Here is a 12,463-nt window from a genome sequence, read left to right as displayed (position 1 = left end):
CAACATATAAAACTAATGACAAAGAATGAGTCCATTAAGGAATGGTACCCCATCATTTTTTAAAAAAATATTTTTCTGCTCATACTCTACCTTTGCTAGGTACGTTTTAGCCTATATCTTGTTGAAAAGTTCCATAGCCGCCCAGGTGCCAGGCCTCCAGCAAAGCTCCTCTGTTCTGTTTCAGTGTCTGTTTTGGAACATGGTGTCCTACTTTAGTGTGATGTCAAAGCTAATGGAATAGACAGTAACACAAAAGCTTGTGGTCGATTAAGCTTGACTGCTCTTTGCGAAGTGCCTAGTTGATGTTAGTACTAATGTAAGGATAACTTGGGGGATTTTTTTAATAGTAAGAAGTACAGAATAAAAGGCTGAAGACCTTAACCAAAGGTAAAAACAGAGGCCAAGGTGTTGTTGAATGAAAATGGGATTATTTACCACTAATGGCCATAGTAAGCCAAGTCACCCAAGGCACATCTGGTGGTGGAGAGACCTGGCCACTTCTTGTTTGCAGTGAGGTGTGGTTGCAGTGAGTCATTAGGCCAGAAAAGGAACGTGAGTGAGCCAGCTGTTTCTATTATAGGCTGCTTGGCATCTTGGGGCTTGAAGCCAGGATAACTGACTCAAGTCTAGTGTCTCATTCTGAGAGAGTATTGACAGTAAAAGCTTGTGACTGCTGATGGAGATAGCAACTTGTCTTTTAAAGCCCTCTAGGAAAGGTGAGTTCCACATCTCTCAGAAGCTCTTTCACATTCCCCCTGGCAGAGTCATTCTCCCTCTGTTGTGTTTGAATTAACACTTTGCCCCTTCTACCTGATACCTTTCCTGTACCTTCCTTCCTTGAAAGGAAAACCCAGAAACTCCACTCTTTGGGGGGTTTTGCTGGTTTTTTTTTGGCGGAGCTGCCACCAAAATAGGCCCAAGGGCGACTGAGAAAGGCTGCATTGTTTAAGAACCTGACATTGAAGTTTAGAGAATAACAATATTATGGCTCTAGATTGCTGGTTTTCTAAGTTTAATGTGCTTGAAAATGCCTCATAGAAATTGGATCTGGGAGGTATGGGTGGATCTTAGTCTGTGGTTCTGATTGAGGTGGCTCTGGGACCCCACTTTGAGAAGCTCAGCCCTGGATACGTAATCTACTTTAAGAGGCACAATTTGCCCCGTGAGCTTGAATGCCCACACTATCTAATGTCAGAGAGAAGCAGCACTCTTGTCTGGATTTCTCCTTTACAGCTCACCTGGCCAGAACTGACAGACACCATAATTGATGTCCATTTCCCGGAGACTAGGATAGCACAAGGGCCTGAGGACCCTCTCGGATCTCCCCAAGGTCTGCTCCTCAGTTTCCCTGAGGGCCTGCCCCGTCCTGCATAGGGTCTCAACATGTCAGAACTAACAGTGAAACCATCTAGGACATCTTGCACTTCTCATTTCATAACTTCTTGTTGGAGGTCTTTCTCCTCTACTAGACAGTGAGCCTCGAATTTAAGAAATCCCCACAATCTGTGGACCAAATTCTAAAAGCACCTTCTGTTGGTAATTTGGTTTACAAGAGTCAGACCTCGCCCCTGGCATGTTTTTTCTTATGTACTTGTTTGCTTCAGACTTGCTTGGAAGTCAAAGCAGCTTGTTTAGAATAGTGTCTAGGATGGGCCAGTAATGCTTCTAAAATGAGAGTCCCCAAGCTCCAGGCTGCAGACCCTTACTGGTCCATACGTGGCCTGTTAGGAACTTGGCTGCACAGCAGGAGGTGAGTGGAGGTGAGCAAAGCTTCATCTGTATTTGCAGCTGCTCCCCAGCCCTAGCATCACCACCTCAACTCTACCTCAAATTATCAGGCATTAGATTCTCGCAGGAGCATCAGTCTCGTGCCAAAAAGGTTGGGAACCACTGTTCTAAAAGATTGAACCATTTTAAAGTTGGTTACACTTCATGTTAACACTTGATGAGTTCAGCTCTTAGCTCTATCATAATTATTCTTAACTACCAGATAGAACATTTCTAATAACATCCATGTGTGAACTGCAATATGAATTTTAATGTTGATTTGAGGTTGCATTTTGGATTGCTTGCCACTAAATGCCAAAATTGATTCAGAGACTGCTGTTCATTTCCCCTTTCAGACAAAAATCTGCAGCAAATCCCACTCTGGAGACTTGGAGGCATGAGAACGTCTTCCAGACGTCAGGATGGAGCTGAGTTCATTTAAGCATTACGATGAGAGCACAGTTCCCATTACTCATTATAGATGGTCACTGGTGCCATGTTCACCTCTTGTTTGGTTTCTAGCGTGTGTGGTCACCTGCCTGTTGACCTCGACTCTCAGCACCAGTGGAACTTTGGAACAAAATGATACCTTTCCTGACCAATATGAGTTCCTGGGGCAGGCCCTTGCCTAGGTATCTCTTAAAACTCCTGTGTGATTCTAAAGTGTAGCCAGGCCTGAGAAAGAGCTCTAGCATGAGGCTTCGCTCCCTACAAAAATGCATCTTCTCTGCTTGCCCTCCCAGGCACTCAAGGCCAGTCTGAGGATGTTTATATCCCAGAGCAAATAACTTGGAAAGGGAGACTGGATGAGAGAAAGAGGAGAGCGACACAGTGCGAGGGCTTGACGACACTTGGGCTGCATCTGACCTGCAGGTACATTTTGTTTGGCCTGCAGTGGGGTTGCACGTGTAAATTTTTTAAAAATGTGAACATCAGTCTTTAAAAGTCAGGTTTCCATAAAAACATTCAGAGTTGGTGGGTTTTGACTAAAGACATGGTGCTAAGTCAAACAAAGCACTTTTGAGCGTGGGTTCATCCATTCCCCTTCAGCCAGGTTACTCTGTTCATGGGGGCAAAGACTCAAATGAAATATGATTTCAAAATATTTCCTTCTGATTTTGGTTTCACCACTTGAGAAAAAAATATTCCCATAAAGATTTATTTTGTATCAATGTCTTCTCTTTCACTATAAGTCCTTCTGAAGCTGGGCTAGAACGACAGTCTGGTGTGAGAGAGAGAGCACTGTCCTGGGATTAGTTTATTTTGCCATGTAACCTAGGGCTACCTCTTAATTTCTCTGGTTCTAGGATCCTCATCTATGGGGGGAGCCAGATCAAGTAATCTCTGAGTTTCTATTTCTGGCTTCTTGGGATTACCATGACACAAGAACAGGATGGAGACAACTTGGTCTAAGAGCAGCTTGTGTGTGACGATGAAGAAACTCAGGTTGTAAGAAGGTCAGCACTGAGATGCTAGCTTGGAGAAGTCTGGGAGGCCTGACAGGGAAGAGCTGGAACTAAGGGGTAGAGGCCACAGTGACAAGTGGGTTTCGACCATCCAAACTGGACAAAGATGGAATGAGTGGTCTTGGGAGGGAGGGAGTGCTCTATCATTGGAGATGTCGATCCCCGACCAGACAGCCACTTGGAGGGGATGTTGCAGGGAGCAGATGGTGAACAAGTCCCTTCTCAATACTTAGAGATAACGGCAAGGAAGCAGGGAGCCCCTCCTCATCTACCTCTTCTCCAAGAAAAGAATGCTGTCTCACTAGGACATGTTCTGCCCACAGAAATGAAAGTCAGCACCTTGGTTGTTTTTAAACACTTTTTAAAAAATTTCTTAAAAATATTTATGACAGTAAAGGTCATACTGTGTAACAGGGGGACAGATGCCTTTGATGTATCCCCCTTTCATTTCTACCTCAGAACAAGGTTAAGGCATAAATTACTCGGCTGGGCACCAGGCGTGCCTCTTGTCCTCTGGGCTCCAGCATTGGTGGTACCACTTGTCTCATGGGCCTGTGGACCGGATATTTGCCACCGAGGAAGCAGAGAGTTGGGGTTCCCTGCCCAGGCCTTACTCAGTGCGTTCCAGAGAGGACCCCTCAGCAGCCATGGCTGAGCCCTTCTGTGCACGGGTAGACAGAAGGTAGGGATGGGAGGCTGTGTGTGCTTAGGAAGGGGATGATACAGGAAGGGGAGGCTCCCCACCCCTAATCCCTGCTGCCCAGCCTGCAGCCAGGCCCAGGAGTCATGGGGGCAGCTGCTTGGGAAGACACAGTAGGAACGTGGAGCCCTAGGGATTGCATCATCCACACACTTCCACTTCCGGATGTACCTGGGAACAAAAGTGGCTGGGAGGGGCGGTAGTGGGGTGGGGAGGGTGACAAGCGTGATGAGCACGGTGGGGGAGTGTGGGTGGCAATCAGTGTGAACGCATGGGGGTGCCTCCCATTTCCAGGTGGGTGCCTCGTATCCTGGGTCCCAGCTGCCTGTCCGTCACAGTCTCCACTTTCCAGAGTCTTTATCCCTGGCCAGCAGCTGTCACCATCACGACCCTGGGCTCCGGTTATTCAGGGTGTTCTCTGGGGTCCCAACTCCTGCCTGGGGAAGGGGTGGGCGTGACTCGGGAGCCATTGGCAGCATGGGGGTGGTGGTGGTAGGACAGTGCAAAATTCAGATCTGCTGTCCCATTGGGTCCTATCGGAACTGGAGGCCTGGAGTGTGCGGAGTGGGTCTGCATTTGCAGTCTTTCTCTTTGGGTTTCTTCTGAGGATAGCGATGATTAGGAATTCCTAGCACCTTAGTGTTGGGGGCAGCAAATGCCCCCACAGAGCCTGGGGGAGGCTTTGGCGTGTGCTTTGGGAGGGGTCCCTTTGAATCCCTAGGGATGTGTGTTGGACGCGTCTACGTCTCCCAGTAGGGCAGGCCCTCTTAAAACTGGCTTGAGTTCCCTTCAGAGGGAGCAGGCTCTGTTTTTCAGATGAGGTCAAGTGCAAAGCGAGCTGGCATCCTCTCTGCCCCAGCTCAGTGGGGCCACCAGCCTGGGCTTGCACACCACCTGGACCTGGCCCCCGTCAACTCGCAGCCTCCTCAGGAGCCTCACTCCAGTGTTTTGGGGGTGGGGTCCAGGCCCGGCTCTCTTCTACGCTTGGCACTTCTAAAGAAGCCGAGCTGTGGGGAGGCAAAGGCAGAAGTCTCAGGGGTGGGCAGAGTGGATAAGGCCTAACTCCCCTCCCAACTGTCCCTCCACTAACCCTCTGAAGGCTTCTTCCCTCAGAAGGCTCCCCAAATACCCAAGCTTATTTTCAGGATGCCCTCTCCCCCATCTCCCTTGTGGGCCTGATGATGGGCCACTTAATTGGTAGGGAGTGCTGGAACAGAGTGAATGAAGTCTGGATCAGTAGGCAAGAAGTCATGCTGTGTGACCCTGCCCCAGTAAACACTCCTCTCTGGGCCCCCCTCCCCTTATCTATGATAGGAGGAGACTGAGACCAAGGCTTCTTAACCTGAGGCTCAAAGACAGCGAAGGGCTTTGGAGGGTTTGTTAACAGCATGACTTTGTTACAGACGTTTTGCGGTGTGTGTACTTGTTTTTCTTGTTTGTTTGTTTGATGAGAGAAACCCTAGCTTTCAGCAGGTTTTTCAAGGGACCTACGAAAGTTTTAGAGCCATAGGTTGAGTGCTCTCTGGTGGCCAACCTGCCTGCTGTGATGAGGGCTGGATGCTGTGGCTGCAGGCAAGTTCTGGGGAAGAGGCTGGGCTGGTGTCAGCTCCCATGGGGGGAGAAGGTGGGGGAGTGACCACAGAGCCCAGAGTTTGGATCCCCAGGCTTGGGCCCTCTAGCCAGCATGTTGCTCCCCACTGCCACGCTGTGGGGGCCCTCACCTTCCACAGCGCCAGGACCAGCAGGGCCAGCAGTAGGAGGCCCCCCAGTGTGCTGCCCACAATGATCCAGATGGGGATCTGCCAGTCTTCTTGCTTGGAGATCTCAAACGTGATCTGTAAGGGGCGGAGGGGCGGGGGAGGCGGCCAGGTCAACAGCATTACTGTTCAGAGGGTCCCTTTGAGAACCTGGGGCAGGGCCAGAACACAGAAGACAGCTAGCACCTGCTGGGAGGTCTGCATTCCCTTCCTTAGGGAGATGCTGGAGGGATGGGTGGCACGCAGCCTGCAGAGGCCTCAGAGCTCCCAACTCCTGCACAGTGGACACCTGACTTAAGTGATCAAAGTGACCCCACCTCCTCTTTGAGACATTTTCTGCCTCTTGTCTTCTTTGCTGCTTCCTCATCATCTCCCAAACTTCTAAATGTGGACATGTCCATGATTTCACCCTTGGACCTCTCCTTTATCTACAGCCACTTCCTGGTGAGCTCAGGGCCAACTTACACAGTGGGCACGGGGCCCAGGGCCCACAGCATTGTTAGGGACCCACGAACATGATCTACCTTCTTTTAAAGTTAGAAGAAAAAAATAAATATAATCTAATACAATTATAGACATGCTTATTGGGATTAAGAGAAAAAAATTGTGCACTGGGCCCCTTATCCTTAATTTTGGTCCTTAAAATACTGGGTTAGAGTAAAATTTAAAAAGAACTGTTTTTTATGTTTTAAATGTATTAAGAATTTCCAATATGGTTCCTATCAGGGTCAAACTGCTGATTTTAAAGTCTATATTACAAGGATAGGAGAGAAAAAAAAGTTTAATAGGATAGACTAGAACAGCTTGTTTTGAACAGTCTAGTATTCCAAAGTTGCCATCAGCAGACTCAGAAGAAGCCTACGTACCAATAAAAAATTCTTAACATATATTCTTCCCCTTTCTATATCTGTTGTCATGTGTCCTAGGGGCTATCACTAATTCTAAGCCACAAGGTTCTAATTATGTGACCAAAAAATGAACATAATATTGCTTGGATTATATTTATCTTTATGTGGACATCATAAAATAGTAATTTAAAAAAGTATATATATATATATATTATGGAGGAAGGGGCCCTGAAAGCAAAAGTGCCCAGGGCTATGAAAGTCCCAATGCAGCCCTGGGTGGTCACTCAGGTCATTTGGCCTGCCTGGCATCATGAACAAAACAAACTCTTGATCCCATTCCTCACCCTCAAACTCGTTCTGTCAATGTCTTTCTCATCAAAGCAAATGACAGCATCATCTTTGCTGTGGCTCAGGCCACAAACCTTGTATTTCTCATACCCACATGGACTCCATCAGCAAAGTCTGTCCCTTTTACCTTTGAAACACCCGGAATATGGCCACTCTTCCTGCTTCCAGGTCTACCTCCTGGATCTGAGCACCGCTCATCTCCCATCTGGAGCCTGCAATAGCCATCTAACTGCCTCTCTGCTTCTGCCTCGCCCCCTACTGTCTATTCTCGGCATAGCAGCCAGAGGACGCCAGATTTATGCTCTGCTGGGCTCAGATCCCCCATGTCTTCATCCCATCTCACTCAAAGTAAAAAATAGAGTCCTTGCACTGGCCTGCAAGGCCCTAGACTCTCTGGCCCCACTTACCTTACTAATCTTATCTCTTACTCTCTCTCTAGCTCCCCTGCTCCAGCTCACCAGCCTCCTGGCCTCCAATGTGCAAGCACAGACCTGCTGTAGGGCCTTTGCATAGGGCCTCTGCTGGCACGGCTCATAGTCTCTGTCTGATGTCCCTTTATTGGAGAGGTTCTCCTCAATCTCCCTGTATAAAACAGCACACACTGAGTCTCCATGTTTACATGCCTGTGTCTCTTTGGGCAGACCTTATCACGGCTCGACATTGTATATGTTTATATTAATTGCCTTTCTTCCTTCTTGGAATGTCAACTGCAGGAGATCAGTTTTGGTTCACTGCTCTATCCTCAGTGCCTGGAACAGAGCCTGGGACGGGGTAGGAGCTCGGTCAACATGTTGAATGCCACTGACTGACTGAACCCCTGGAACAGCATGGTAGAGTCCTGGCTTGGCCACCAAGTCATGATTCAGCTTGAGGCAAGTCTCTTCTCCCCTTCTGCCTTATCTCACACAACCTCAGTTTTCACATCTGAAAAATGGGGGTGGTGCATCATACCTCACAGATAACACATGAGGTATCTGTTACAGTGCCTGCACATAGTTAGGGCTTAACAAATGGCAGGTCTCTTTCTTTTCCCAAAGGCTGGACCTTGTTCTGCCTCCCTACCCCTGGCACCTAGCTCAGAGCCGAGCCAAAAGGGGCTTACATTTTGGGTTCCTGGATTTCAGAAAGAGAAGTGAAGCATTTAGAAAGCATAAGAGGGATTTTCTTTGTGGGGTGGGTAGTAGAAGGAGAATTCACTTAAAGAACACAAACGTGTGGAGAGAGAGGTAGTTTGTATATGGGGGTGAGGGGTGCCTGTCCCTCTCCTCACCTCTCTTGGTCACTTGGAAATTCTAACATATCTCTCAAGATTCAGTTCAAGTGGACTGTCTTCAGAAAGCTTTCCCTGGTCTGACCACCTCCCATCCCCAGCACCTGTTCTCATGCGCAGATCTGCATCTATACTTTGTTGTCCTTGTCCCTTTGTTTGCCTAAGTCGTCTCTGTATCCCCTGAGGGGGCCTCAGTCAAACGAGGGACAGCTAACAAACACTGAATGAATGAATGAATGAATGAATGAATGAACGAACAAAAATGCTCCTTAGTTGGGTTCCCCGAGTGCTGCCTCTGGGCTTTGCCCCTGCTAGCCCTCTGCCTGGCATACCCCGCCCTGTTTGTTGTGGGTACTTGTGTGTTTCCTTAAGGTCTGGCTTCTAGCCCATGTCTGTTTTGCTCTCCAGCATCTCCTGGGGTGGGGCTGGGGATTGTTAGGCATCTGGTATGGAATGCTCACCTGGAGCCCAGGCTGGCAGTTTGGGGACATGACCAGTGGAGGGCAGCAGTGTTCCATGGTGTTCCATGGCTGAAATGTCCATCTCTTTCCAGAGGACTGGGCTTTTCTCATTTTCCTAGGAGAGCACTGCACAGAGCCCCACCCCTTTCCTAGACTCTGATTCAAGCCAGTCTGATCTGCGACAGTCTGGTTTTACCCGATTTGAAAAGAGTTGCAATACCAAGACATCTCTCATCCTTTGGCCTTCACCAATTCATTTCACACCAGACTTCTAAAGTACAGGTCACGTGCATTTCATTAAATTTGAGGTGCGAATGGATGGGGAAGACAGGAGTGGAATCGTCATTCTAGGCAACCAGGCTACCCAAGACACAGCCTCACTGTTGCTGGAGCCAATCATCGAGCCTCTGGAGGCAAGCAGGCCTGGGCTCCAGTTCCAGTTTCCTTGAGTGTAAAATATGCAGGTTCCCCTCCTTCCTCTGCCCCCGCACTGAGCTGTTGTGGCGCAGAGCCTGGTGCCCCCGGGGTACTGGGAGAATGCCTATTTCTGTCCCCCTCTCCACTTTTGCCCCTAAAGGCCTTTTGCCTTGCTTTTTTCCCTCCCCAGATGCTACACTAACTACTAGCAGGTCTGTCCATCTCTTTCTTGCAGGAACATACAGCAGAGGGTGTAGGAAAACTGTAGGGGAAGGGGCAACCCCTTCCCAAGCTGGCCGGGCTCAAGCCCAGGTCTGCAGGGGTCCCAGGGGCTCACCTGGCGGCTGGGATCCTCCTCTCGAAAGATGAAAGGACTGTGAAACTGTCTCTGCAAGGCTGCATTGACTGTGATTTTCATCAACTTGTACTTGAGCTGTGTAATCAGAGGCCTTGTCAGAAGCTGGCCCCTCCCCAGATGGGAGACGCTCCAGCACCCACCTCCTTCCCTTTCTTCGTGCTAGCCTAGCCCAGGTGCTCTACTTACTGCTTTTAGGGACCGCAACCACAGGTTCCCCAGCAGATGGAAATTGATTTCCTGGTTGGGGGCCAGCCTCACGTTGCAGTTGATGGAGACTACATCAGAGTTGCTGTGATTCTGAAAGAGAAAGGAGGTTTTGGGGATGAGCAACCAGGCTCTGGGACAGAGAAGGCAGAAGCCTAGCTATGACTTGAGAATGTGAGCAGGGGCTTGGGCCGTCAGAGAGATGGCTCAGCTGCACTGCTTGACCAAGTGAGGTTTTGCTCTTGACCAAGGGCAGAGGACAGGGGACAAGGAGAGAGGTGGGGAGTGGGGACATATGGGCTTGGCCTGCCAGGGGATGGCTGGAGGACAAGGTGTATCTGATGCTGCGTTTGAAGTCGTGCATAATTGAGTGTGTTCCAGGAACAGAATTTTGGCTCAACGTTAGAGAACCTATAAATGCCATACCCATATAAACGGATTAAAGGAAAAAATTAGATGATCATTGCGACAGATGCAGAAAAAGCATTTGAGAAAATCCAACTTCTATTTACGATAAAAACTTTGGGGGAACTTCCTGAATAAAGGGTATTTATAAGAATTCACACCTTTGGTAAGTATCATATTTAATAATAAAAAATTAAAAATAATTTCTTTAAAACGAAGATCAAGACAAGACTATCACTACTTCTATTTACCTCTACTTCATTACCCTGGGGGTCCTGGCCGGAGCACTAAGACAAGAAAAACAACTTATAAGGATTGAATGGTAAAGCTAAAGCTATTATAATTTGTAGATGATATCATCTTAATAGAAAACCCAAACAAATCATCAGACTAATAATTAGAAGGTAATAGGTTAAAGTTATCTGTGTCACTCTCTTGCAGCCACCTCAACCCACCCAAGCCCAAGTCTTCAGTAAAGTGCACTACACTAAAAAAACATGCTTAGTGTGAGGTACTTGCTTGGGGGAAATCAAACTAAAACAGGTAAGGTGTTTGTCTGGATAAGGAACAGCGAAAGCTTGCACAGAAATTAGTATCGTGGGACGGGGGCAGCCCGGAGAACATAAACCTGGGAACTAACAGGGGTCTTGGAGGGCCTCGAGAGTCGAAGCTGAGCTGCCTTTCATTTCCAGGGCCAGGGAGGCCCCAGCTGATGTGGCCAACGTCTTCCGTAGAAACCGTGTGTGTTCCGGCCCTCACGGCCGTGTTCCATCTGGCTTTCTGCCCTTCTCTCTGCTTCTCTGTCTCCCAGGGCCCTTTTAGGCTCAGGTGCAAGTTCATTATCCCTGTTCTTTTTTTTTTCCCTCTTTTTCCTTTACCTTTTTCCTCTCTTTCGCCCATTCTCCCTCTTCACCCCCTGCCTCTGGCCACCACCGATCTGTTCTCTGTATCTATAACTTATTATTATTTTTAAAAAGATTTCACATATAAGCGAGATCATACAGTATTTGCCCTTTTCTGTCTAACTTACTTCACTTAGCATAATGCTGTTAAGATCCATCTGTATTGTCACAGATGGCAAGGTTTCCTTTTTTTATGTCTGAATAATATTCTTTTGCATACATATATATTCCACAATTTCTTTACCCATCGATGGACACTTAGGTTGTTTTCATGTCTTGGCTATTGTAAATAATGCCTCAGCGAACATAAGGGTGCAGATATCTTTTCGAGTTGGTGTTTTTGTTTTCTTCCCTGTTCTTTTACTTGAGTTTGTCTGCTCTTGCTGTCACTCTCTTGACATCACACACAGGCTTGTATCCTGGCTTCTCAGGGACTCACTCTTGTGTCTCCTGAGAAACAGTGAGCTTGTTAAGGGCAAGAAGTATCTTTTCCTTATTCTGCTTCCTTCTGGTTTGAGGCTGGGCACATATAGGTGCGTGACAAACTCTTATTGACAAACTATGGCTAAGGAGAGAAATAGCACCCCTGGAGCTCAGCAGCACTCTTCTTCCCCCGCCCCCCATGGTTCTTGGTTTGGGGGACACTCACCAGCTGTGGGGCACGACTTAAGTCTTCCTCCATTGGGGCGTGCCGGTACTCGGTGCTGTTTCCCCACACGTTACAGGACGTGTTCACCTGCACGAGCGACACACACAACCAGCCTCACAATCAGCGCCGGCAGACTGTGACATCCAGAGATGTTCCTTCTCCCTCCTCTTCCAAAGGGGGCCTGGCCAGGCCTGGCGCTGGGAGGACCTGGGGTCTGAGGACTCGGACACACCTAGCAGTATGTCTGTCTCCTCCTGGTCCCCACCCCGCAGCGGGCTCCGAGGGCAGTGCTACCTGGTCAGTGAGGAAGTCCCTCAGCATCAGCAGGCGGTTGCCGCCCCTGGTGGCGATGGGCACGGTGATCTTCATCATCACCCCATGGACAGGGAACAAGCCCAAGTTTTGGATCTGTGGCCGAGAGCGGGGAGGTATCAGTGCAACAGCAGCAGTTGGGGGAGTAGAGAAACGAGGATGAGGACCAGGCCAACAGTCCTGGGCCAGCAGCCTCCCAGCCGGGCCTGAGAAACAACCTTCAGGGTCCCTGTGTTTCTACCTGTGACAACATTGTCATGGGCTGGGGGAGTGGGGATGGGCTGGGGGTGGAGTGGGGGGAGTGCAGAGATTTGAAAGGGGTGTGTTCCCTGCGGCTGATATTTACCAAATGGAGGCTAGAGAGCAAGGGTCACTTCCATTTTTAACTCCTCTTGGCTCTGGGGGGTTTTGATGCCTGATACTGGTGGCTGCCCCGGGGGTGGAGATGGTGACTACAATTAATTTATTATGAGAGATAATCATTAATTAATGAGAGATGTAAATAGTGTGTGAAAGTTCACATTCTAGCTGTGGCACATTAGGTGTCAGAGCCACAGTGATTACAAGCAGGGTTTGGAATCAGAAAGACCAGGAATATA

At 48.6% G+C, this 12,463-nt stretch overlaps 1 protein-coding gene across 1 annotated transcript in view; it reads right to left on the bottom strand.

Annotated features, from left to right (window-relative positions):
- Positions 1-2,912: 2,912 nt before the first annotated feature.
- ITGA11 (integrin subunit alpha 11) overlaps positions 2,913-12,463 on the bottom strand; it is a 112,375-nt gene continuing 102,824 nt past the window's right edge. Inside the window, exons 23-28 of the mRNA XM_039865549.1 lie at positions 11,847-11,960; positions 11,553-11,639; positions 9,579-9,689; positions 9,372-9,467; positions 5,655-5,768; positions 2,913-4,940 (exon numbers count right to left, since the gene is read on the bottom strand). Coding sequence (XP_039721483.1) covers positions 4,869-4,940; positions 5,655-5,768; positions 9,372-9,467; positions 9,579-9,689; positions 11,553-11,639; positions 11,847-11,960 — 594 coding nt within the window. The 3' untranslated portion in view covers positions 2,913-4,868. The remainder of the gene's footprint in view (positions 4,941-5,654; positions 5,769-9,371; positions 9,468-9,578; positions 9,690-11,552; positions 11,640-11,846; positions 11,961-12,463) is intronic.

This window comes from Pteropus medius, unplaced genomic scaffold, assembly GCF_902729225.1.
Source record: "Pteropus medius unplaced genomic scaffold, Ma_sr-lr_union100, whole genome shotgun sequence".
NCBI lineage: Eukaryota > Metazoa > Chordata > Mammalia > Chiroptera > Pteropodidae > Pteropus > Pteropus medius.
The sequence above is the reverse complement of the archived record's forward strand: the minus strand, read 5'-3'. Positions and strand labels throughout refer to the sequence as shown.